This window comes from Grammomys surdaster, unplaced genomic scaffold (genome assembly GCF_004785775.1).
Source record: "Grammomys surdaster isolate TR1022 unplaced genomic scaffold, NIH_TR_1.0 125769, whole genome shotgun sequence".
Classification (NCBI taxonomy): Eukaryota; Metazoa; Chordata; class Mammalia; order Rodentia; family Muridae; genus Grammomys; species Grammomys surdaster.
In genome coordinates, this window is record NW_021620600.1 from 856,543 (window position 1) to 881,935 (window position 25,393).

The following is a 25,393-nucleotide window of genomic DNA, read 5'->3' on the forward strand; positions in this document are numbered from 1 at the left end:
TCAACAGGAAATTAATTTTATTTTTAAACCCAAGGGATCAGAACAAAAAATTCTACCCTCAGAGGGCAAGCCACGGTGGAAAGGCTAGGAAGGCAGACAGCAAGGTAGGAGCATGTCCACAACACAGGCCTCTTCATTCAGGCGCTGTCTCCATCAGATATCCATTCTCCGGGGCCATGTACCCATCACCACCCTCTGCCTCCATGTACATGTCCCGACCATCACTCCCTAGCCCTTCCAGCCCATTGTCCTGACCACCCCCACCACCACCCCCACCCGCACCCCGGGCCTCATCCCTTCCCCGCTCACTGCCCCGCTCCCCACGCTTGTGCTCTCGATCCCGATCCCGGTCTCGGTCCCGACGACGTTCCCTCTCACTCCGGTGACTTCGACGCCTCTCCCGGTCTCGATCCCGGCCCTTCTCCTCTGGACCATCAGGGCCTTCAGGGCCAAGCTCTCCAGGAGGCCCGTCATCAGGAGCTCCATCACCAGCTTCGGAGGGTTCAGCCATATCGCCACCGCCACCACCGCCACCACCTCCTCCACCTCGAAGCTCCTCCTTTCGTTCCCGCTCCCTGCGTGCTCGTTCCCGGCTCCGACTGCTCCGTCGCTTTCGGTCTCGGTCCTTGTCCTTGCTCCGCTCCCTGGAACGGCGCCGCTCATCCTTGTCTCGACTCCGGGAGCGCCTCCTCCGGTCCCGAGAGCGGGAGCGTCTCCTTTCTCTCTCCTTGTCTCGCTCTCGGCTTCTTTCTCTGCGCTCCCGCTCGCGGTCCCGGTCCCGGTCTCTGTGTGGAAGCGGGGAGGGGCCCGGCCTATATGAGGTTAGCACTGTGTGGCAGGGCACCCCCTGAGACTGCCCTTCCTATCCCAAGAAACCGGGTGCCCAATCTTACCTCTCATCATATCGGGAAGTGTCATCTCGGCCCGAATGCCTGATATTCACATCTGCCCCACCTCTTCTGGTACCACCAAGGCCACCTCCTGTGGGCCAAGTAAAGGAGCACCCAAGGTCAGTGCAAACAGTTCAAAGAGGAATATCTTAAAGGGGCCTATGCAGCTGACAAAAACCGAGCACCTCTACTCACTGCCATGGGGCATAATCTCGTCAATCATTTTTGTGCCCACTGGTTGTAGAATAGCCATGCTATCCAGCAAGGCTTTTACAAGCTGGGGGACACCCTAACAGGAACCTTCCTGCCTCCCAAGCTAGTCGGTCTTACCTGAGGCTCGAGATTTTGGGCTAGTGCACTACCAATTTGTACTTTGAGCACAAAGTCCAAAGTGTGAACTCATAGCAAAGCTGAGAGAATCTAAGTTTGATATTGCACCACTTTAATCCCGTGCTTCGGAGGCAGAAGCAACCTTGCCCACAGTGAACTTCAGGCCAGCCAAGGCTACATGGTGAGACCAACCAAGACAAACAAAACACACCTAGGTTCCCAGGGTTCCTACATTTCCAGCCTTCTCAGCTGCCTCTTGCCCTCGTGTCAGCCATGTAACATCCACCTCGCTTTCCTTGTCTCTGTATCTTCTGCTTCCCTGTCAGTCTCCAAGCATCAATTCAGACTCTGCCATCACACTACACCATGCTCTACTGAACTGTTAGAGGCCACCAGCACCTCCCCAATTGTTAAAGGAAAGTACTACCCCCACCCAATTCTGACATGCCACAAAAGTACTTCAAACCTGCACAGACCTAGTACCTGGTCTAGAAAGGTGGCACATACCCAACCCATAGCACTAGGGAGCAGGTGGCAGTCCTATCTTTCAGATACGGGTCTACTAGCCCCATCGGCCCCCAGGGACTTGGCAAGGAAGGGTCATGGCTGGAAGTCCCACCTGCCGGTGGTGGTTTCCTGCACCATCCACCTGAAGGTCTAGTGAGCTGGGGCTGTGTTGCACACAGGAGCACAGGCAAAGAGGTCAGCCACATGCTAGGCTGTTAAACTAGGTTGTTAAACTGGTTGGACTACTACCCAGACTTCCAACTGTTGGATCACAGCCTAACCATGAACTAGGCCATCATTAATACAAGAAAATATCTATAGTGAGAATTCTAAAAAAAAAAAAAAAAGCGGAGCAGTGGTGGCACACGCCTTTGATCCCAGCACTTGGGAGGCAGAGGCAGGTGGATTTCTGAGTTCGAGGCCAGTCTGGTCTACAGAGTGAGTTCCAGGACAGCCAGGGCTACACAGAGAAACCCTGTCTCGAAAAAACAAAAAAACAAAAACAAAACAAAAAAAAGTTATAGTGACAATTCTATAATTTGGGTTGCTTTAAAAAAAAAACCACACACACAGAAATATTTTAAGAACACGTTTTTGTTTTAATCCCAGGTGTGGGGATATGGAACTGCTTTGAAGCAGTGGATTTGCGTCATGCTACAGAGGCATGGTTCTGCCAACTGCAGTTTCTGTGATTGTGTGATATCTGGAATTCTGGGAACTCTTCAGAGGGCATTATGAATCCTGGAGGTCCAAGAGGGTAGGCTGTTAGTTTGTTAAGTAGTCAGGCACAAAGGAGAGACAAGGAGAAGACATTATATATCCTAATGGTGAAGATCAAACCTGCCCCAAGGAACTCAAGACCCCTAATCAGCAGGTAGTCTCCTCCTTTTCAATCCCTGAGTTTATTTTTCACAGATCTCTTCCCACTCCTCTCTATCCCCTTTTCCCCTCTTATATAGTGTTAGGGAATGGAAAGGGTAGAAGGATAAGGGTTGAAAAAAAGAATGAGCAAAGTAGCCAAAGACAGCTACAATGTAAACATCTTATTCATTAAAGGTTGAGGGAGGAGGCTACTCTGGACTTCACAGGTATGACCGTGTCTCAGAACCTCCAACTTTGGTAAAATACCACCATGCAGAACATGTGGAAAAATGCTGCAGAAAATCTCTCCTAGGCTAAAGCCGTCTGTCCATGTGAGTGGAGAAGGCGCATACCTTATTAGATTAATACCAACAAATCTGTACACCACAACTGGCTTGTTTCTGAGACTTCACTCAGCACAGCAGACAGCCTCACGAATCCACCTTTTTAAAGAAAGAACTGCAGGTCCCTGGGGGTTGGATGGTAGGTCAACTCAGCACAGGTGCACAGGTGAAAGCAAAGCCAGGTAACGCTGGCTAAGACAGAGTAGAAACACCCAGCACAAAAGACCCAAACCCAGCCGGGGTCTAATTTGAGGCATCAGCAAACAGCACAGAGACTGACTGACACCTGTCTACAGAGTGAACAGCAAACTCTCAAAGTCCAGCCTCAAGGTCTTGGTAAGGAACTATTGATACCACAACCCATGGGACTGAGACAAAAGCCTCCTCACGTCAGTAGCACCTCTATGAATTATGCTTTAAGACCCTCAGATGTATTTCAAGACTTGCCACAACAACCTCCGTGGAGATAGCCAACAACCACCAGAAAGGCAGTGAGGGGACAGATGCAAGGTCAGAGCACAGGCTGCTGCTATCTTGCTCCCAGATGTGAAGCCAGGTACTGGGCTGGTGACTCAGCTAGAGAGTGAATGAAGAAGCCATTCAGTGAGAGCAAGAGCAAAGCTGGAGCCAGTTCTACCCTCCAACCCAGACCATGATACCAAGTACATGGGTATACGGTGGCTGAGGTCAGTGCTGAAGTTACCCACACTGCACAAGAGCTGCTGCTGGTCAATCACTCATGCAGAAAGACCAGGGTGTGCTTGGGTGCTCATGTGTAGGTGTCTGTGTGCACCAGTGTCCAAAGCCATGAAGATGATGAGAAGACAAGCTGGAAATGGAGAGGAACAGGCATATGGGTTGGGGAGACTGAAGGTTCACAGGCCCAGGCACCGGAAGGGCATACTGCACTCACCCAGCCGCCGGGGCCTCCAGCCCTTCACAGTCCGGCCCCTCTCCACATCCACGAGGACCCTCCTGCCATCTATCTTCTTGCCATCTGCGTGCTTGTAAGCGGCTGCAACAGATGTGGGGGAGGGGGAATTCCCCAGAAGGTCCTCTAGTCAGACAAGGCTCTGTACAACAGCATCCCTGCCCCTCAAACCCCATCCACACACACACTCACACGCCCACCAGTCAGCCAGGCAACCAACAGCCAGACAGCCCTCTCCACACCCTCAAGGGCCTGCTCCATCCAGCGCTTGATTCCTTTTTGGCACCCCCAAGTGCTACTGGGGGGGCAAAACATTCACCCTGCACCCCCCCCCCCAGCTTTTACATGATGGAGCAGCCCCCTCCTGTCAGGGCGGCCAAAGTTGCTGCAAAGAAACTGGAGGTTAGCTGAACGCTGGCCTCTGCTGTGGGGAGGGCTCCTCCACACCCAGGCATGCACCCTAGACACCATGCTGGGCAGGAGGCTGGCTAGGCCCCTCCACACCCAGGCATGCACCCTAGACACCATGCTGAGACAGGAGGCCCACTGGGCCCCTTCACATCCAGACCACACCAGGGTTTTTGTTGTTGTTTGTTTGTTTGTTTGTTTTCTGTGTGTTTTTACAGGGGAGGTCAGTGTGAGGAAACAGACATCAGAACAGAAATGAAAAGGAGTGGAAAGACCTTCAGGAACTAGCAGGGATACAGGTGGGTGCTGAGCTCCCCAGGGGCCTTCAAGGACCCTGGCTGGACCCAGAGGGACATGTTCCGTGCTACTCAAAATCCCTGCCTTACCTGAGCCGACTGACCCTGTCACCACCTAGCCTGGCCAGCTCTGTCCTCCAAGCCGAGGTCAATGGTCAGCAGGGCATGCAGCCCAGCCTGAACCCTCAGGGAAGTTGAGGAGCATAAGACATAGTGGGAAGGCCCAAAGCCCAGGCCTGTGATCAGGCAGGGCTGTTAAGAAGGCCAAAAAGTCCCTGTCCAGGTCCCAGCCCTGGCCTACGGGGCTGTGCTCACCAACCACAACACCCTGCCCCACCCCTGCCCACTCCCCCCCAATAACAACCAGAGGAAGAGAAAAAGGTGCCATTTACCGATGCCGGCCTTGCGGGTGTCCAAACCGAGCGGGATGGGGGGGGCCGGCAACTCCTGGGGGCCTGGCGAGGAGGCGGGCTTCCCGGGGGTGGGATGGGGGGTGGGACACGGGACTGCTTACCTGGAGACCCCAAGCTTACCTGAGCACTCACACAGACCCCACACCCACCACCACTGGGACAACTAAAGCTACAGGGAACCCTGAGAGGGAGACTACATTTCCCACATCATCTAGAGACAAGTGGATGAAGGAAAAAAGGGAGCCTCAGAATCTCAGAGGAATGATTAGCGCCCGGGCTGGGAGACCTGGGTCTATCTATCCTGCCCAACCTAAACAGTGGGCCTCAAGGCCTCAAAAGCACCTCAAAAGCTCACCACTGCCTCAGTCACGCTCCACTTAGGTAAGGCCCAGCACTCAGTACTGGGTCAGGCTTTCCCTTCCATATGCCCTCCCACTAGTGGTAACAGTTCTGAGGCTAGTACACAGAGGACACACCTGGGATCCAAAAGACTGCTTCCCGTGCTCCAGGAGGGGCCAATTGGCCCCTAACCCCAGAACAGAGTGAGAGGGCCAGTCAAGTACAGGAACCCTGCTCAGGTTCCCCATCCCAAACCCCAGGAGAGGTCCAACCCAGAAAACAGCAAGAAGACCATGTAATTGTGTCAGTCTAGGCTTCTCTCTCTTTCCCTCTCTTTCGCCTCTGTGTAAATTTAGTAGAAACTACCACATCTTCAGTTGTTTTAAAGCCTGTTCCACCCCTCCCATACCCTGAACCCCAATCCATGCACTTTGAGGAGCTCAGGCACTGGACATCACAGCTGCCTTCTCGGGAGGCTCCCACCACACCAAGGAAGACAGGAGGGACACAATACCCCAAGCTAGAAACCAGAGACTTTCCAAGACCACTATGGTGACAACTCCACAGAAGTCACAGGGTAGGGAGGGTTGGGCTGAAGGGCTCCACATAGAGCCCTGGTCCCAGGACACCCCAACTTTAGGATTTCCAATATGACCCAGGTGTCAGAGGCTGGGTGGAGCCCGACTCTGGATGGCAGCAAATGCCTCTCCCATCGAGGTCCACCCTTCCCCTTGGGATCAGTGAGATTACCAGAGAGCATGTGGATGGGGGAAAGAGGGGTGGAGGGCACCCAAATGAGGAAAGGGCTGTGGGTGGAGGGAGACTGAACGGTGACTAGGGTGGGAGGGGAAGCCTCGCTGTTCCTAAGCTGCCTGGCTAAGCTGGGCTGGTGTGCGGTGCTGTGATCTTACCCATGATACAAACCCTTATACCAACCATACACTGAGGTGTTGTAAGGGGAGCGTAAGCATCAGCTGCAAGCCAGCTGCGTGGTGGCTGCAGTGACAATAAGAACAGTCAATTAATACGGCGGCCCCTGGACACGCCGCAGCCCTGCCCACCCCCACCCATCCAGCCCTACCCGAATGGACGCCGCATAGCCTCAATGGGGCTTTGTAGCTGTGGGGTGGGTGCTAAACATGCCCACCAGATCACTGCTTAATAAGGACTGGGTGGGGGTTGGAGCGAGGAGGTGGAAGGTTGGGTGGCCCACTCCAGTTCTACTGGGGGGAAGAGAGGGCTGGTTCAAAGGCCAACTCACTCCAACCTAGTGGCCCGCAACTCTAGTGGGGGCCTAACAGGGAGAAGTTCCCCCAAATCTGACTCCTCCCCCCACCTCCAGTTGGCTCCATACCCCACCCAGTGCCCTCCTGGGCCCTGAGGTTCAACGTGTGACACTTACCTCCCTGGGCTCACACACACGTTGTGGGGGGTTTGGTTTTTGATTTTAAAAAAACACGTATATAAATATATAAAAAAAAAAGATATATCAGAAACAGAGGGAGAAGAGACAATGCTAAAGTCAGGTATGGCAGGGAAGGGAACAGACGACGGGGGAGAGGCCGGGCAGCAGAGGTAGAGGGCCAGAAGGAAGGGCAGAGGCACAGTACTCACAGTGCATATCTCGTTCATGCTCATACTCGATGAAGGCATAACCTCGGGGTTTTCCAGAGCGTTTACTGTATACCATGTGGATCTGCAGGGTAGGCAGGAGGAGGTCAGCCCCACAAGTTACAGGGCTGCCCCACCCACCCCATAACACAACTGATAACACAGGCCTGGGACACACCAGTAACAGATTTATCCTTCAAGCATCCTAAGGGATTCTCACTTTAGTAAAAGCCATAATCCAGAGGAAACCAGAGGTACACAGAGGCAACATGTGAGAGGCACAGCATCCTGCTTTACAGGATGGAAAAGGCTGTAGATACAGCTCTATGGAAACTGATGAGCGTTCTGATGGTGGGTATCCCCAGATGAGGTCACAAGGCAGATAGGCATTGAGTCAAGTGCATCCAAAGCAAGCCAGGTGTGAACAATGAACAATGTGCACAGGATAAAGGGCCACTGTGGAGAGTCCATGTAAAACAGGACAAACAGGAGTCTGCTGCCATGTGCAGGCCAAGCCCAGTACATGGGAAGGCAAGGAGGCTAGAGGACCCAGAGCACTTAAGAGCCCTCTGTAGGACAGAACAGGGATGAGGGAGCACATGTCCAAATAGGCCATGTAAGGTCAGAATGAAGCTTCTGGGAGAAATCCAAAATGTCAGGGACAGAGAGGCTTAAGCACTGAGAAACAGGATTCACAAAGGAATACTCCTGGGACACAGGAGGTAGGGACAAACAGATTTCTGGGAGATAACACTATTTGACTGGGCTGCCAAGGAATGACTGGCCTTCTATGCACATCACTACTGCCCACACGTGGATGGATATGGTCTTAAGCTTGCTCAGGACTGTAACTCTACATGAGATTCCAAGCTGACATGACACAGTCAGGTTCCATTGGGCTTTGGGGATTGGGAGGCACCATTTTCTGAGACCCAGGAATAAGGGAAAGACCAGATGGCCCATCCAAAGCCCTGCCCTTGGCTAAGCAGCTTGTGTCCTTCATGAACACCAGGTCTCACTTTGTCTCCCAGCAGAAGAAAATAAGACACAGAACAGTTAAGTTTTATGCCAAAACTTTGCTCAGAAACTATCTTTCTTGTTTTTTTGTACAGACCTCAGTCTGTAACCTAGGCTAGTCTTAACCTTATAAAAATTTTGCAGACTCAGTCTCTCTAGGGCTAGGATTACAGCTATTAGCCACCATATTAAAGTTAGTATGTTTTCTTTTATCTTCTGACCAGCTTTTTCTATTTAAATAATTACTTGAAATTATAATTACTTTATTTTCTTTCTCCAAACCTCCCATGCGTTTGTTTGTTTGTTTATTTATTTATTTATTTTGGTTTTTCGAGACAGGGCTTCTCTGTGTAGCCCTGGCTGTCCTGGAACTCACTCTGTAGACCAGGCTGGCCTCGAACTCAGAAATCCGCCTGCCTCTGCCTCCCAAGTGCTGGGATTAAACCCATGCTTTTTCAAATTCATTGCTTTTTAATTTTTAATTGTTGATACATGTATGTGTTTGTGCATCCCTAAATACAGCTTGCTCAGTCCATACATACCTACATGATTTTAGAGCTGACCATTTGGTACTGGATAACCAATTAGTGTGCTTTTTTCCTAGTTCCCTTCTGACTGTTTCTCCTGTGTGCACTTGTGGGCTCTTGTGCACGCTCGCTCTGTGTGTGTGTGTGTGTATGTGTGTGACAGATTTTACTAACCTTGCCTAGCCTGAACTTGATATGTAGACCAGGCTAGCCTAAAAAAAGAGATGCACCTGCCTCTAACTTCCTGAGTGCTGGGATTACAGGAATGTAGCCTGGCAGCATATTTCCAGCAAAGGGTTAGAAGCAAATATCTCAGACTCAGGGCCATATAACCCATCCTGTCATAGGTTCCTAACTTTCTTAGATTATACAAAAATTAACAAGTCTTCCTTAACTACCAGTAAATTCAAGGCCAGTATGGACAACTCAGCAACACATTTCAAAGTAAAACTGGGAAGGGCTGGAAAAATGGCTCTTGCTGAAATCCAAGTTCTATTCCTACCAACCACAGGACAGCTAACAACAGACTATATAAAACTCCAATTCCAGCCGGGCAGTGGTGGTGCATGCCTTTAATCCCAGCACTTGGGAGGCAGAGACAGGCGGATTTCTGAGTTCGAGGCCAGCCTGGTCTACAGAGTGAGTTCCAGGACAGCCAGGACTGCACAGAGAAACCCTGTCTCAAAAAACCAAAAAAAGAAAAAAAAAAAAAAAAAAAAACTCCAATTCCAGACTGAGGGCACTGTGTGCACTTGTTATACACACATGCAAGCAAAACACATACGAGTAAATCTTAAACAACAACAACAAAAAAGAGAGAAAAGAAGAAAAAAGAAAAGGAATAAAAGAGGCCTATTTGAAATAGTCATTCCCTGTCTTAACAAATAACTGAATAAAAAAATCTGTGAAAGGTCTGGGGGATGTGGCTTAGTTGGTAGAGTGATAACCCAAAATGCATGAAGCCCTGTATTCAATCTCCAAAACATCAAAATTAAGGTCATCCTCTATATAATGAACTCAAGGCCAGCCTGAACTACGTGGGACCATCTTAAAAGGTAAGAGCCAGTGAATGAGATGGCTGAGTTTGATCTCCAGGACTCCTAACAAGGAAGAAAATCCATCTCACAAGTTGTTCCACACATGCCAATCCTATCCTCCTTCCCAATGTAACAAGGCAGTGCAGAGGACCCACGTTCAGTTCCCAACATCTACATGTCAGCTCATAGTCATATTTAATTCCAGATCCAGGGGATCCAATGCCTTTTGTTGGCCTCCAAGGGCACTGCACCCATGTGAATACACATACATACATACATACATACAGGCAGTCAGGAACATAAAAGAAATCTCTAAGAAATCTAACAAATAAAATTTAAAACAAAATGAGTCAGTGGTTAAGAACACTTGATGCTCTTGCAGCAGACATAGGCTTGCTTCCCATCGTCCACATGGTGGCTTACAATTCTGTGTAACCCCAGTTCCAGGGGATTTAGCAACCTATTCTGGACGCCTTGTGCACCAGGTACCAGTTTAGTAATACACTTAGATGCACAGAGGCAAAGGTCACTCATATACATAAAACAAAGAATTCTTAAATCTATAAAGCAGCAATAATATGAGAACTGGGTATATAGTTTCAGACACAATGCTTGTTTAGCATATATACCTTTACCCTGGGCTTGAGCCCTAGTCTTGGTGGCAGAAGAGAAAGAAACAACTACTTTAGGTCTTGGGCAATAATTTGCATTAAGTTTTAGGCAAGTACAAATTTAAAAAAAAACAACCACCCACCCACCCAAACACAACCTAACCTCAGTGGTCCCGACTGACTCCATATATACCAACTTACAGCAAGCTGAACCTTGCAGACCTGTGCTTTAAATCCACAAGGACTCACCATTTTCAATGTTACTTCTGATATTAAAGCAATACTAAAAGAAATAAACCCAGGCCCAGAACACTGTGACCCTTCCTTGGGCTGGGAACCCAGCAGTCTTCCTCTCTTCGGGCTACTGCTCCCTCCTCCAAGCACCCCCAACTCAACCCTCCACCTGGACACACTTACTCTTTTGATGGGTCCATACACCTCAAACTCTCTCCGAAGCTTAGATTCTGTTGTGTCATAGTTCTACAAGACATAAAGCTAAGTTAAATGGAAGAAGCACATTGTTCCAAAGCCCTCGAAGCACTCAGGACTAGACCCAAATTCTCAGCAGCCTAGGGTTCCCATGATAGGAACTGGGTACTTACCACTCTAGCCACAAACAGAGTCTTGAAGGCATCGCCCTGAGCATTGGGATCATTGTGAGGGTCCCCTGTACAAGGAGAAGAGAATCTTTAAAGTAGACAGTGTCCAGAGTTTTGGATAAAGGAGTAATGGGAAGAGGCTGAGTACATAAACATGGAAACAAGGCAACCCCGCTCCTCAAGAGAAAAGCTCAGTGACTTAGTAACTTAGTGACTTGAGTACACACCCTGTTTTAGGTCTGGGTTCACTAAACTTCAATGGCTTTTTCTAGAGTGATTGACAGATAATGACAACAGACTGCTCTAATGAAAAATAACATCAAACAGATAGGATGTGGCAAACCTAAAAGCCACTTCAGGGGCTGGAAAGATGGCTCAGTGGTTAAGAGCACTGACTGCTCTTCCAGAGGTCCTGAGTTCAATTCCCAGCAACCACATGGTGGCTCACAATCATCTGTAATGGCATCTGATGCCCTCTTCTGGTGTGTCTGTAGAGAGCAATGGTATACTCACATACATACACACATACATACACACACACACACACACACACACACGCGCGCCACTTCAGAACTATGTACTTTGGCTAGCTACTCCCAGTGCAAGGTGAACTGAGCAGTAACTGAGTCCTTGGGATCTCTCTGGCGGGATGACTTGAGCTAGCTTATGAAAGACTGCAACCACAGCATAGGGGGATTCCTGATACCAAACAGTCTCAGATCTCAGACTATGGAACCAGAGTCCATGATAGGTGGGGTGTGATGACCCATGTACTAAGGAGGCAGAACTCAGTTTGGGCTACACAGTGAAACCCTGTCTCAAAAAGGAAGGAAGACAGTTAAAGACAGGTTTTCTCCTCCATATCCTACAGCCTGAGGCAGGGACCCTGGGCTAATGCTAAAAGCAAATGACCAAGACCAAGTAGTATAAACAGAGAGCTACTAAGGCCCTGGACACCAAGCATCTAGTCATCAGAAAAAGAATCTATTCAGCAACCCTAAGGGGGTCTAGGGGTGCTAGAAGCTATAGCCCTGTGCCGAACACTCTGTACCCATCTTTTTAGCTGTCCTGGTTCTCTCATACAATCCTTAGAATGTAGCTGGAACTGGCAAATAAAGAGATCACAGAAGAGATACAGAGTTTAAGTGGGAAAAGGGTGAATGCCAAGATTTTGAGGCCAGCCTGAGCTACAGAAAGCAATGCTGTAAAAAAAAGGGGAGGGATTGGAAGTGGGGGGCTAGAGAGATGGCTCAGTGTTTAGCTGCTCTTCCAGAGGTCCTGAGTTCAATTTCCAGCAACTACATGATGGTTCACAATCATCTGTAACGGGATCTGATATCCTCTTCTAGTACACATACATAAATCTTTTTTTTTTTACTGTAGCTTTTTAATTTTATTTATTTATTATATAAATACTGTAGCTGTCTTCAGAAACCCCACAACAGGGCATCAGATATCATTACAGATGGTTGTGAGCCACCATGTGGTTGCTGGGATTTGAACTCAGGTCCTCTGGAAGAGCAGTCAGTGCTCTTAATCACTGAGCCATCTCACCAGCCCTAAATAAATCTTAAAAATATTAAAATAAAGATCTTGGCCCTTCTCAGGATCACAGCAATTTGGAAGAACACCAGGTATGCCTAGGGCCTTTGAGCAAGAAAGAAGGGCTATTTCTTCTGTCTTCCATTGACAGCCAAAGCAATGTCGATGCTTAAGCAGTCTAGACAAACAGTCCTTGTTATAGATTTGTGTTTACCATATTGACCGGTCACAGGCATTAATATTTCACAGGTTTCTTTAGTTATCAGTGTGACCTGCCCACAAACATGCAAACTAGATCCAAAGAATCAGCCATGGTGGTGGTCCTTTCTATCATAAGGGCTTGGCTGTTAATATGGTGACAGAAGAGGGCTCTTCAAGACATTAAGACTTTCTACTGCGCCGGGCGGTGGTGGCACACGCCTTTAATCCCAGCACTTGGGAGGAAGAGATAGGTTGATTTCTAAGTTCGAGGCCAGCCTGGTCTACAGAGTGAGTTCCAGGACAGCCAGGGCTACACAGAGAAACCCTGTCTCCAAAAACCAAAAAAAAAAAAAAAAAAAAAAAAAAAAAAAAAAAAAAAAAAAAAAAAGACTTTCAACTGCACCGCCACTCAAGAGATGCCCCTCAACATTGCCAACCTCATCCTAAGGTCTGTCCCGCTACCTGTCCCTAGGCAGGGTTCAATCCTAGAGTCCCCTTTTCCTTTCTCTTTAACAGCCAGTGCCTAAGTGTTCATGTGTGTCAAGGCTGAACTTCTTAGGACTCACTTGTCAGCACCCTAACACAGAAGGAGACCACAGGAAGCCTCAAAGCTAGAAAACTTCACTAAGCTTCCCATTAGTTTGTGTGAAACCTCAAAACTTCCCCTCTTTATAAGATACTCTACAATGCAACAAGGCACTGCTTGTTTTTCATTTTGCAAATCAGAATAATCATTCCTGCTATATACAGAGGCCACCAGGAGTTCGTAACATGAAGGACAGCAAGTGCTCAGCAAAAGGACGGAGTCTCCTTTAATAGAAGCTGTCTTCTGACAGGGGAAAGCAAGCTTCTATAGTTACAGACAGAGACCCTATTGCACCTGATGAATCCTCTGCTCTACTTTGGACAATACAATAAACCTGCTTCAATTACCCACATGGGGCCTAATTTACTTGATCTCTATATTCCCCAATCCAACTTGGGAATTCCAGTGACATCTCAGAGCTTGCTATGTTGGTCTTCAATACATTTCAATAAACTGAAACCACAGTATCATTGTTAATGACTAATTTCTAACTTTACTTACCATCCCTCAAATGGGGCTGTATCAGAATGATACATGTATACAGCACACATTTAAACTCCAATCCAATCAAGCTCAGTGTCTTGCTTGGTTGATGAGTCCCCTCGACACCCCCCCTCTTTTTTTTTTTTTTGGTTTTTTGAGACAGGGTTTCTCTGTATAGCCCTGGCTGTCCTGGAACTCACTCTGTAGACCAGGCTGGCCTCAAACTCAGAAATCCGCCTGCCTCTGCCTCCCAAGTGCTGGAATTAGTGTGTGCCACCACAGCCCGGCCTTTTTTTTTTTTTTTTCTTTTTTTCCAGATAGGTTTCTCTTTGTAGCCTCCTTGGCTGTCCTGGAATTCACTCTTAGACTAAGCTGGCCTCAACCTCAGATGATGAATCTTTTGACCTTATTCCATGGTTCCCCTATTCCCTGCCCCCAACTTTTCCCTCTTTAAAAAAAAAAAAAAGATTTCTGGTCGTGAGTCTGCCCTACATAATCTCCCACATTCTCCAAGTGGTGCAAGGCACACCAGAATCAGAAGGAAGAGACTGGCATTATGTTGAGTGCAGGAAGGAGAAATGAGTACTTTTCTTTAGAAAGCTCCTTAAGAGAATTTGGGCTGGGGAGACAGGTAAACAAGACACACTGCTAAAGCACTATATAAGTTCCTGGACATGGAACCTCTCGTGTTGTGATATTTAGCAAGTAACAAGGACAGGTCTTTGTGACAAGCTAGAGGAAATTATAAATGGTGTTGTGATGGATAATCTGCAGCCAGGCATGCCTTTGAGAACTTCTGGATTTAATCATTTGAGGCAAGAAAACCCAACTTAAATCTGGGTCATACCTTTTGTTGGGAGCCTGTATAAAACCATGAATGGAGGAAGCTTTCTGCCTGTCTGCCTGCCTGCCCTGACTCTCCTGCCAGGGTCATCCATCCTGCTGCTGAGGCAGTCTTTTACTGGTACTAGAGCCTACTTCTTCAGGATTCCAACACAGACTTTACAATTAACAAATTCTTAGTCTTTCTGTTGAAAAAAAGTCATTGTTTGACTAGCCAGACCACAGCCTGTAAGACAGACAGACAGACAGACAGACAGACAAACAGACACCCATTTCTATCAGTGCTGTTCCTTTAGAGAACCCTAGCACAGGTGCTAAAGACATTTAGCATCATCTGGAAAAACCATGCACATCTGAAAAGCCATGTCTTAGGGAAGGTAAAATCCCACAGGAATTAGGAGGTGTTCCGGCAGCTTGAACATGGAGTATGAAGTATCTGAGAAAATACACAGATCCAGGTACAGTACAAAAGCTAGAATACCATGGACTAGCTTACTCCTCATGTGTACTAAGTACTCTTGAGAAAATCCACAAGCTCTAAAATACAGTTTAGAAAAGAATGATTCAACAAGGCTGCAGATAATAAATGGAGAGAGATAGACCTCATCCTCTGATGAGTCTTTACCTACTGAACACAGAGATCTGATACTTTTATGAGTCTGATTACCAAGTACTACTTAAATCCTCCATATCTGGAGGGTGTGGCATCTCCAGTTCCAAGATCAGGGAGCTGGGATACAGTGAGGACCAACCAGCCAGATCACCTCATACCTTACCTGAAGACACAGTGGAATATGTTCCTTTAAAGACAAATGACTGAGGTCTCCCTATATGTTAAAAGCCTAAACCAACTGGAGATGGAGCTGACTCAGCAGTTAAGAACACTGGTTGCTCTTCCAGAAGGATGAAGTTTGATTCCCAGCAGCCACATAGCAACTCATAGCTGTCCAACTGCAATTCCAGGGAATCCTATGCCCTAATATTCTACATGCATGTAGGCAAAACACCCATGCATATAAAAAAATTAATAAAACATATAAGAACTATAAAAAGGTAAGCCTGATGTTGTTGGAATTTCCAACCCCAATAAGCTGGTATAAAAAACACACAACCAATTATTATAATTATAATCTAACACTACATTAACTTATTCCCCAGGCTTAAGACCCCTCCCTACTTGAGGTATGTGGTTCTGCTCCATCATGGATTCCTCCTCTTCTTCAGTCCTCTCCCTTCTATTCTCATCCTCGTCTCCTCTCTACCTGGCGCCACCCTCAAAGACCTACCATCGCAGCTTTCCTTCCACTGCCCAATCACACGGTCTAGCCTTTACTGACTAGTTAAAATGAGGAGAAGGTTCAAATGAATACGTGACTGACTGCTTGTGGGGGGCGAGGGGGAGCTCCTCGAGGAAACAGAATTAATTAACTTCAAAATAAAAACAGGACAGGCTGTCATCAGGACAACCCAGATAGCCAGATCCAAGTGCAGTGCTTGGCAAGTGGTTGCTAGGAAAGTGAACCCAACTCTGCTTCTCAAGCTCCCAGGAGAAGACCCACATGTGACCTGGGAAGAGGATCAAAATCAGACTGGAGGGGAAGATTGCTAGGAGGGAGAATCTTACACATTTTCAGCTCTGTCTCCACTTCCTGCTGTCGCCGTTCAATTTTTTCCCGTCTCTGCCAGTAGAAAAAAGAAGTAGAGTGAGTGTACCCAGAAATACCTTGATGTCGGGGACCATCTGGAAAAAAGTAGCTAAAACAATACAACAAAACAAAAACAAAACCGCAAATGACTTAAGAGGTAAAAACAACATACCTTTCTCTCCATGCGTTCTTCCCGAGTTTCTGCCCTTGTTGGAGGAGGGGCATCTCGAGGGTCCTAGAACAAGAAAGGTGACAGGGAAGGAATGGTGATGGAAAATAGCAAGACATACCACAAGGAAGACTCTCAGCACCTTCCCATACACAAATCCCAGAAGTTCCCTGTACTGATGGAAACAGTCTGATGGACAGTCGAGGAGTGGTCCAGATGAGGTATACTCCATGGACCAATGCTGACCAGAAGACTGCTGCACATCTGTGGCATGGTCAACATAGAAATCTCCAGTGTTCAGAAACTTCTGCCTAGTCCAAGTAACTTTATGTCTACTAGGCATAATTAAAAAAAAAAAAGTCTCATTTTTGAAGGTCTTTTTTAAAAAACAAAACATAGAAATAATTCTTTAGTATTTAACGAAAGCGTCAATTGCTGGGCAGTGGTGGCACACACCTTTAATCCTAGCACTTGAGAGGACTTGCAGGCTGAGCTCTGAGTTGGAGTCCAGCCTGGTCTACAGAGCAAGCTCAGGACAGGAAAAAAGAACATCAATCTAAGTACCTGCAGACATTTGTCATGATACAGGTGATACAGCTATGAAGTACAGTACTAAAGCTACATGGTTCCTTCCCATAGCCAAGAATCCTGTCAACTTTCTTCAGTTCCACATATGATTTACAGCCAAATGCTAGAAATGTCTGAAACAGTGGTGGACAGGGCAGACCTCCAAAGCAAGACAATCTGTAACACTACACCAAGTCATACAATTCTCTCCAGGCTCTCATTAAATGCTAATTGGCACATGACCTGCAAAAAGGGTGCCAATGAACTGTACCCGTTAAATAAAATGTTTATTGGATAATAACATTTCTCAAGTGGAGGTTTACCAAGGCAGGCAGGCAGGCAGATATTACTAAAGAATCATCTTTCTGTTGTCTAGTACGTTCTGCTTTTCCTACTTAATGTCAGAATGTCCCTCCTAAGACTTCTGGCTGTACGGCAGCATTTCTTAGGTTTGCTCTGAAGGCAGGCTGGACAAACTTTCTGCATAAAAGAACTGACTCCAAGGAGCTCAAGTGATTCAGTGTAGTCATATGCACTCAGCAAGTACTGAGCCAGACCCCTAGCTCCCAGCCCTAAGCACTGCAGGACGTACTGCTCAGCCCCAGTAAACACTGCCTTCTTTTAAAAATCATTTTACATTTATTTATTTATTTCAATAAGGATGCATGCGTGTGTATCACTGTACATGCAGATATCAGAGGACAACATGCTACAACATATCCTCTCCTTCCACATTGTGGATTCTAGGAACAGAACTCAAGATTTCTTGGCAGCAATCACCTTTCACTGCTAAGTCATATCACCTATGAAACCTTGTCCTCTCAACGACATAAAAAACAGTAACTACATTAACAAACATTGACATTTACTGCCTTATCCCAAATCCTCTAACATAAATTCTGTGACTCAGCTCTCTACTGGTTTTATCTTACTGCTACCTCTTGCTAAAGGCCAACCTAACCAATGCATTAAATATCATGTTTTCTGGAGTAGTGGTAGACACCTATAATTCTGGCTCTTTGAGCAGAGTAAGCATCATAAGTTCAAGGCCAACCTTAGTGACAAAGGGAAATCTACAAGACCAGCCAGGGTTCCAAGAAGACTGTACCTTCCCCCCAAGACAAAACAACAACAACCCAGAAACAAAACAAAATCAACAAACGTGGCTTACCTAGCCCTGGGGAGACAAAGGCAGGCAGATCTCTTGAGTTCGAGGCCAACCTGTTCTACATACTGAGTTCCAGAACAGGCAGAACTACACAGAGAAACCCTGTCTGGGGTCTTAGGGAGTCAGGGTGGAGACACACTTGTCAATGTAACCAATTTGGCCAATCACTTGGGCTAGGAACTACCATATCCGTACAAAAGATATTCTTTTTTTTTTTTTTTTTTTAAACTTTCTTGTTCTTATTTATTTATTTATTTATTTTATTAGTACACTGTCGCTGCCTTCGGACACACCAGAAGAGGGGATCCAATCTCATTACGGATGGTTGTGAGCCACCATGTGGTTGCTGGGATTTGAACTCAGGACCTCTGGAAGAGCAGTCAGTGCTCTTAACCGCTGAGCCATCTCTCCAGCCCCACAAAAGATATTCTTAATCCTATAAGAAAATGAGCCACTCCTGGAAGCACAGCCCATTATATGCAGCATTTACAGACTGAGGAAGGAGGACCGAGTAAGATCAAGGCCACCCTGAGCTATATAGCAAAATCCTGTTTCAACACTCAACCAGAAGAGGTTAGCACTATGGTTGTAAGGCTCTTGCCACCAAGTCTGACAACCTAGGCTTCATCTCCTGGACCCACAAGATGAAGAACAGACTCTTGCAAGCTGTCCTCTGACGTTCACAGGTTTGCACGTACACACCCACACATATACAAAAGTGTAATTAAAAAAATTAAAACTCACACAAAAGCACAAAACAAGATCAGAAAAAATAAAAGCCACATGCACAAACCACACAACTAAAAATGTTTTAAAGCTGAAAGCCTCAGCATAGTCTGCTCCCATCCAGAAACAAACCCTCACAATGTGCTCACCTCAAACTCTCGGATGTATGGTGCAATGCCACAGTAAGGTTGGTTATGGTGTTTTTCATGTGGCAGCTTTTCCAGGGGTGGCAGGTATGGGATGGGGTCTCGAGGTGCAAAAAGGGCCAGAAGGTTGGGAGGCAGAAACTGTGTCATCTTGCCAAATCTAAGACCAGAAACGTTATGTTAGCATACTTTATTTAGCACAGGTTTCTTTTAGGACCCCTTCACTCAAAAAAAGCAAAACAAAACAAATAAGCAAGAAGGATGCTGCTATCCCCGTTAAGCGAGTGAACGACATCTACTTGAAAAAAGATCTTGGCAGGAACTGAAAAACGAAAGGCTAGTAACAGAAAACAAAGAGTCAGGAGGTGTGTGATCCAGGGACCCTAAAGCCTCGAGCTCTAGAGGTTGCTCGCTTCATACCTTGAAGATTATGAAGTAGGGATTTCAAGGTAGGCCATAAGGATAATATCCCGCAAGCCAGGGGCCTCTGCGTAAAATATCTAGGATCCCAGAGACGAAAGGAATTATGGGTAGAGGTCCAGCATGCGAGAAAAAAAGGCTTAGAAAAAAAAGGCAACACACAACCCGCAAGGGCCTGTGGGTAGTGGACCACAGGAGATTGGGGGAGGGGGACCCTGAGGGAAAGAGGGCTGGAGTGCCCAGAGAACTCTGGGTAAAGGATGGGGGAAGCAGGGGAAAAAGTCTAAGGCACTGACCCGGGAACCGGGCCACAGCCGCGGGGAAAGGGCTCGGGGATCCCGCAAGGGCTTGTGGGTAGCGGCCCCACTCCCCGTTAAGGCCACCCATTCACCCACTCACTCACCGCGCGGCGCTCTCCTCGGCCTGACGTTAGTCTCAGGCCTCGCGGCCGCCCTTCACAAACAAAAACTCCCGCTCTGGCTTCCACTTCGGCGGTGCCCGCGTCAAGTATCTTCTGCGGTCCGCGCAGCGCGCGCAAACCAGGCCTCTCCTCGCAACCCGCGCGGCCTCAGCTCGCGACCAGAACCGGGAGAGGATGCGACCCGAATCCCTCCGCCTTTCGCACTGCGCATGTGCTCTACGAGTCAAAAGAAACCCCCACAGAAGTCCAGGCCTTACCAGTGCCACTGCGCACGCGCGAGAGCTATAGACCTCCTTAAATGCCTAAGCTTCCGCAGCCCAGCGGCCGTACTACGCATGCGTTATCGGACCTAGGTTGGTCTCAACCTCGCGCTCTTGCTAACCGCCTATGACCGCGAGACACTTACTGATGGTCCACCCTTTTTCCTTACACTTCCCGGACCTTGTACGCATGCGTCTAGGTAATGCACGCGTACCATATCCTTCCGCAGCCTGCCAAAGAGTACCTACCGGAACACCGTCTTTGCGTTTATAGTCTATTTAAGAGATAACTCTTCCCCAAATTTCTTGACTGTTCTAGCCACTGTTTGGACTCTAGGGGACAAAGCTCATGACAAAACAGTCTTCTTCCTGGAGCTCACATTGTTGAGAGAAAAGAGACATCTGTTTGGTATTTTTTTTCCTTTTTAATGTGTTCTGCTTTTTTCTTCACTTTTTTTTTTCAGAGTTCCACCATGTAGCCCAAGATGACTTTGCATTTTGTATCAGTATGTGTATTTTATATTTATATACATATACATAATAATATGTGTATATATATTTTTGCTGTGGTTTGTTTTTGTTGTTGTTGTTGTTGTTTGGTTTTTCGAGACAGGGTCTCTCTGTGTAGCCCTGGCTGTCCTGGAACTCACTCTGTAGACCAGGCTGGCCTCCAACTCAGAAATCCTCCTGCCTCTGCCTCCCAAGTGCTGGGATTAAAGGCGTGCACCACCACCGCCCGGCTATTTTTGTTTTTTTGAGACAGGATTTCTCTGTGTAGCCCTGGCTGTCCTCGAACTCACTCTGTAGACCAGGCTGGCCTTGAACTCACAGAGATTAACCTGCCTCTGCTTCCTGAGTGCTGGAATCAAAGGGATAGAGCATACAACTCCAGGCTTTTTCTTCTTCATCTCCTCCTCCATTTTCTCTTCCGTCTTCCTTCTTTCTTCCTTCTTTTGTTTCTTTCTTCTTCTAGACAATGAAGGATCTGGAGAGATGACTCAGCAGTTAAGGGCAACTAGCTGCTCCATCCAGAGGTTCTGAATAAGATCCCAGGATTCACGTGATAGCTCACAACCATCTATAATGGAATCTAACGCACTATTCTGTTTGATGCTCTCTGTCATGCAGGCATACATGCAAATAGAGTGCTCATACACTTAAATAAACCTTTAAAGGAGAGAGAGAGAGAGAGAGAGAGGGAGAGAGAGAGAGAGAGAGAGAGAGACAGCATTGAGAGCATTGTCCATATAGCAGCTCAGGGTAACCCTGTCCATTTCACTCCCTTATTACTGGGATTACAGGCTCCTAGATTATTAGGGTTTGGGATTGACCCCAGGGCTTCTTGCATGGTAGGCAACTCTACAAACAAATCTCTCCACTCTGATGTTCATCGCCTGGCAATCTCCCTGACTCAGCTTTTTATGTGCTGGGTTTACAAAGTTTGTCACTACCCAGGGTTTGTAGTTTAAAGGTCAGCTTGTGCTACAGAGAAGCCTCTCTCAAGAAAACAAGAAAAGGAGCTGGAGAGATGGCTTGTGCAGGTGCCTCCTGCATTTTGGAGGCAGAAGCAGGTGGATCTCTGGAATTTGAGGCCAGTCTGGGCTACATATGGAGCTCCGGGGTCTAGATGTAGATTTCTATCTACATGAGAGACCAAATCACAAAAGAAAACACAAAAAACAAAGTTGCAAGGTAACCCAGTAACCCAAGATGGCATTGAACACCTTATGTAGTGAAGGATGTGTTGGCATTTTGTCTAGGGTCCCCTCCTACAGTTACCTGGCAACAGCCAGGTGTGCCTGACTCACTATAAAAGGCGCTGCTTGCCTGCTCCTCTCTCTTGCCTTCTTGCTCCTGCTCTGTCCCCCTGTTCCTGCTCCACCTCTCTAGTTATCCCCCTCCCCCCTCTCTCCACGTGCTCATGGCCAGCTTCTACTCCTCTCTCTCTCTCTTCCTGCCTTTCTCTGTCTCTACTCCTTCAACTGCCCTCCCCCATGCCCTGAATAAGCTCTATTCTATAGTATACCATCCTGGCTGGTCCCTCAGGGGGAAGGGATGCCTCAGCATGGGCTCATAGAGCAGAGGCACCCCTCCCCCACACCTGACTACACATCCACCAAACATCTTCCTTCTCTCTTGATGTTTATAAAACACAACAGGACAACCTTGAACTTCCGGCCCTCCTACTTCCTTCCTCCCAAGTGATGAGGTTACTGACACATACTCCCATTCTCAGTTCATATACATGGTAGGGATTTAAACTCAGGACCTTTTGTTTATTTGTTTATTTTTATTCTTTTTTTTTGGCTGATGGTGTTGTTTTGTTTTATTTTATTTTATTTTATTTTATTTTATTTTATTTTATTTTATTTTGGTTTTTGGTTTTTGGAGACAGGGTTTCTCTGTGTAGTCCTGGCTGTCCTGGAACTCACTCTGTAGACCAGGCTGGCCTCAAACTCAGAAATCCGCCTGCCTCTGCCTCCTAAGTGCTGGGATCAAAGGTGTGCACCAGCACTGCCCAGCTGTTTGTTTATTTTTTGTTTTGTTTTTTTTTTTGAGACAGCTCTGCCTGTAGCTCTGGCAGTCCTGGAACTATCTCTGTAAACGAGACTGTTCTTGAATTCACAGAGACCTACCTTCCCAGTGCTGGGACTAAAGGCACGTGTCAACATGCTAGGTTCCTTTACTAATTTACTCTCTCATATCTCTCATCCTGACTATAGTTTCCCCTCCCTCCTCTCCTCCCAGTCCACCCTCCCACCTTCTCCTTCCCCTCCCACTCCTTCTGTTTCCCTTCATAAAAGGCAGGTCTCCCAGGGATATCAACCAAACACAGCATATCAAGTTGCAATAAGATTAGGCACTGAGAGGCCAAATCTTTTAAGTTCAGATTTCATTTTAGAGAATTTGACCTAAATTTGAGTTCAGGTAAACTAACATGCTAATACCTAGCATTAGTTTCCAAGTTGCTCCCTAACAAAACCTGAGCCTAGCTCCGGTCTCTAGGCTAACTCCCAACAAGACCAGCATCTCCAGGTTATTCCAACAAACCTGCACCCCCAGGTTACAAGCCTGCCGCCTACCTAACAACCACCAATGCAGAGGGGAACAGAAATTAAGTTTATGATATGACTTCCAGCACCACCCAATTATGTTAAAGGCCACAGTAGCTTTCCAATTAGATGCTTGCACACTTACTCCCCCCAACCCTTGCTGCTTACTATAAAGCCTTGTCCTGATAGATATCGGGGCTCACCCACCACCAAAATTGTTCTGTGTGACAGGGAGAGGGGGACAAGCTATCTTGAATAGAATAAAGGCCCTGATGTGAGTTGCATCCTCCTGTCTGTTTTTTGGGGGATCACTAACATTTCCCTGGCACTACTACAGCACCTCTCAAACTGAAGAGATGGCTCAGTGGTTAAGAGCACTGGCTGCTCTTCCAGAGGTCCTGAGTTCAATTCCCAGCAACTATGTGGCAGCTCACAATCATCTGTAACTCCAGTTCCAGGGGATCTGACAACTTCATGCCTATGCACATAAGGCAAAATAAATTATTTAAAGAAAAAAAAAAGGAGTTTGCTTCCAGAGCCACTCTGGAGGCTCACAAACTCCTGCCTTTGGAGTTGGAAAGAGGAGGCTCCCTGCCAACAAGCTCAGGCGCCAACAAGCAGAGGCTCTTCTGCCCTCTTCTGGCTTGCACCAGCACCTGTACTCAAGTGCCCTCCTCATGTACCAATATACATAATTTTAAAAAAAATTGGGAGTCTTGGTGGTGCATGCCTTTAATCCTAGTACTCTAGAGGCAGAGGCAGGCAATTCTGTGGGTTCAAGGGCAGCCTGGCCTCCATACGTAGTTGCACAGCCAGTTAAATGGTGAGACCAAAGATAAAATAGAAAGTGGTAAAAAAGAAAGAATTCTCTCCAGCCCTATTTCAGTTTTGTTTTTTGAAGTAGAATCTTTCTATATAACCCAGCCTGACCTCAAAGCTTCAATCCTTCCGCCTTCTTCCTGATAGATCATTGATATCACTCCATTTGATTCTTAAAACAATTTGAAAGAGAAGGGAGGGTTGAGACAGAGTTTCTCTGTGTACCATTTATTTTGTGTATTGGAGATGAAATCTAAGACCTTGCAAATGTTAAACAATACTATAAATTATGCCACGAACCCCTCGATGGGGATCAGATGCTTAACCATATAGCCGCATAGAGCATAGATATAAGGAACAGCTTCCTGCTGTTCTCTTGTCAACACCGTCACCTCTCCAGATAACCAGGAACAATACTTCCCGACTTAAAAGCCGTCACTTAAGCCGTTCATAGTGTATTTTCCACATGAAGCAATAGCCTAAGGTCCCAGTGATTAGGATATGGACATCTCGACATCTCCTGCTCCTTCACTGTACACACAGAAGTGGGAGCAAGGGTCCCAGCTGTTCTATGGGTACCAAGAGACACCATGGCCACTGCAACTCTTATAAAGGCAAGCATGTAATTGGGGCTGGCTTACAGTGTCAGAGGTTTAGTCCACTGTCATCATGGTGGGAGGCACGGCAGCGTGCAGGCAGACATGGTGCTGGAGAGGTAGCCAAGAGCACTGCAGCTGTATCCTCAGGCAGCAGGAAGAGACAGGTGACCCCTTAGGTCTGGCTTAAGCTTCTGAAACTTCAGAGTGTGCTCCTGCCCTGACACACTTCCTCCAACAAGGCCACACCTACTCCAACAAGGCAGCATCTCCAGTAATGCCACTCCTTATGAGCCTATGGGAGCCATTTTCATTCAGACCTATATACCAGCCATGCATGAGTGCTACAGGAAGGTGGAAGGGCACATGCTGGGCAGAATAAAATCTAACTTTTGGCAAGAAGAGTATCAGGACAAATGGTAAGATGGCTTCAGTCCAGTGAAGTGTTTTAATGTCCTTCTTGCCTCCTCTCCCCTCAATGTATATATAAAGAATTCCCTAGGGTGGGGTTGACACACAGTACCTTCAAGTGGTGGCAAGCAAAGAGCAGGGTAGGGGGCTGGACAGATGGCTCAGTGGTTAAGAACAGTGGCTACTCTTCCAGAGGGCCTGAGCAACCCACCTGGTGGCTCTTATAATGAGATCTGGCGCCCTCTTCTGGCCTGCAGGCATAATAAGTAAATCTTTGGGGGAAACAAAATAAAACATTGGCTTTTCCAGGGGATCCAGGGTTCAATTCCATAACTTACACTTGTCTGTAACTCCAGTTCCAAAGATTCAGCACAGAAACATACGCACACAGAACACTCATCAATGTGTATGTGTGTGTGTGTATGTGTGTGTATATGCACATACTCATACACACACACACATACACACACACATATACACACACACACATGCACACAGAACACCCATCAATGTATATGTGTATGTGTGTGTATACTCATACACACACATATACACACACACACATATATACACACACATGGGGTTGGGGATTTAGCTCAGTGGTAGAGCGCTTGC

The 25,393-nt window shown here is 47.1% G+C and overlaps 1 protein-coding gene across 1 annotated transcript; it reads right to left on the reverse strand.

The window, feature by feature from the left end:
- On the reverse strand, positions 1-19,849 carry Snrnp70 (small nuclear ribonucleoprotein U1 subunit 70). The gene is made up of 10 exons (XM_028788835.1): positions 19,622-19,849; positions 18,802-18,958; positions 16,195-16,257; positions 16,001-16,055; positions 10,725-10,789; positions 10,540-10,602; positions 6,934-7,015; positions 3,846-3,947; positions 894-981; positions 1-812 (listed from the first exon to the last, which is right to left on the reverse strand). Exons 2-10 carry the CDS (start codon positions 18,946-18,948, stop codon positions 134-136), a joined length of 1,344 nt encoding a protein of 447 aa, XP_028644668.1. The 5' UTR covers positions 18,949-18,958; positions 19,622-19,849; the 3' UTR covers positions 1-133.
- Positions 19,850-25,393: the final 5,544 nt, after the last annotated feature.

Coding starts and splice junctions, on each gene's coding strand:
- Snrnp70 (XM_028788835.1), bottom strand. CDS start 18,948: ATGACACAGTTTCTGCCTCCCAACCTTCTGGCCCTTTTTGCACCTCGA. Junction 10,790..16,000: donor GGAGACAGAGCTGAAAATGT/GTAAGATTCTCC, acceptor CTCCTTGTACAG/GGGACCCTCACAATGATCCC. Junction 813..893: donor ACTTCCCGATATGATGAGAG/GTAAGATTGGGC, acceptor AACCTCATATAG/GCCGGGCCCCTCCCCGCTTC.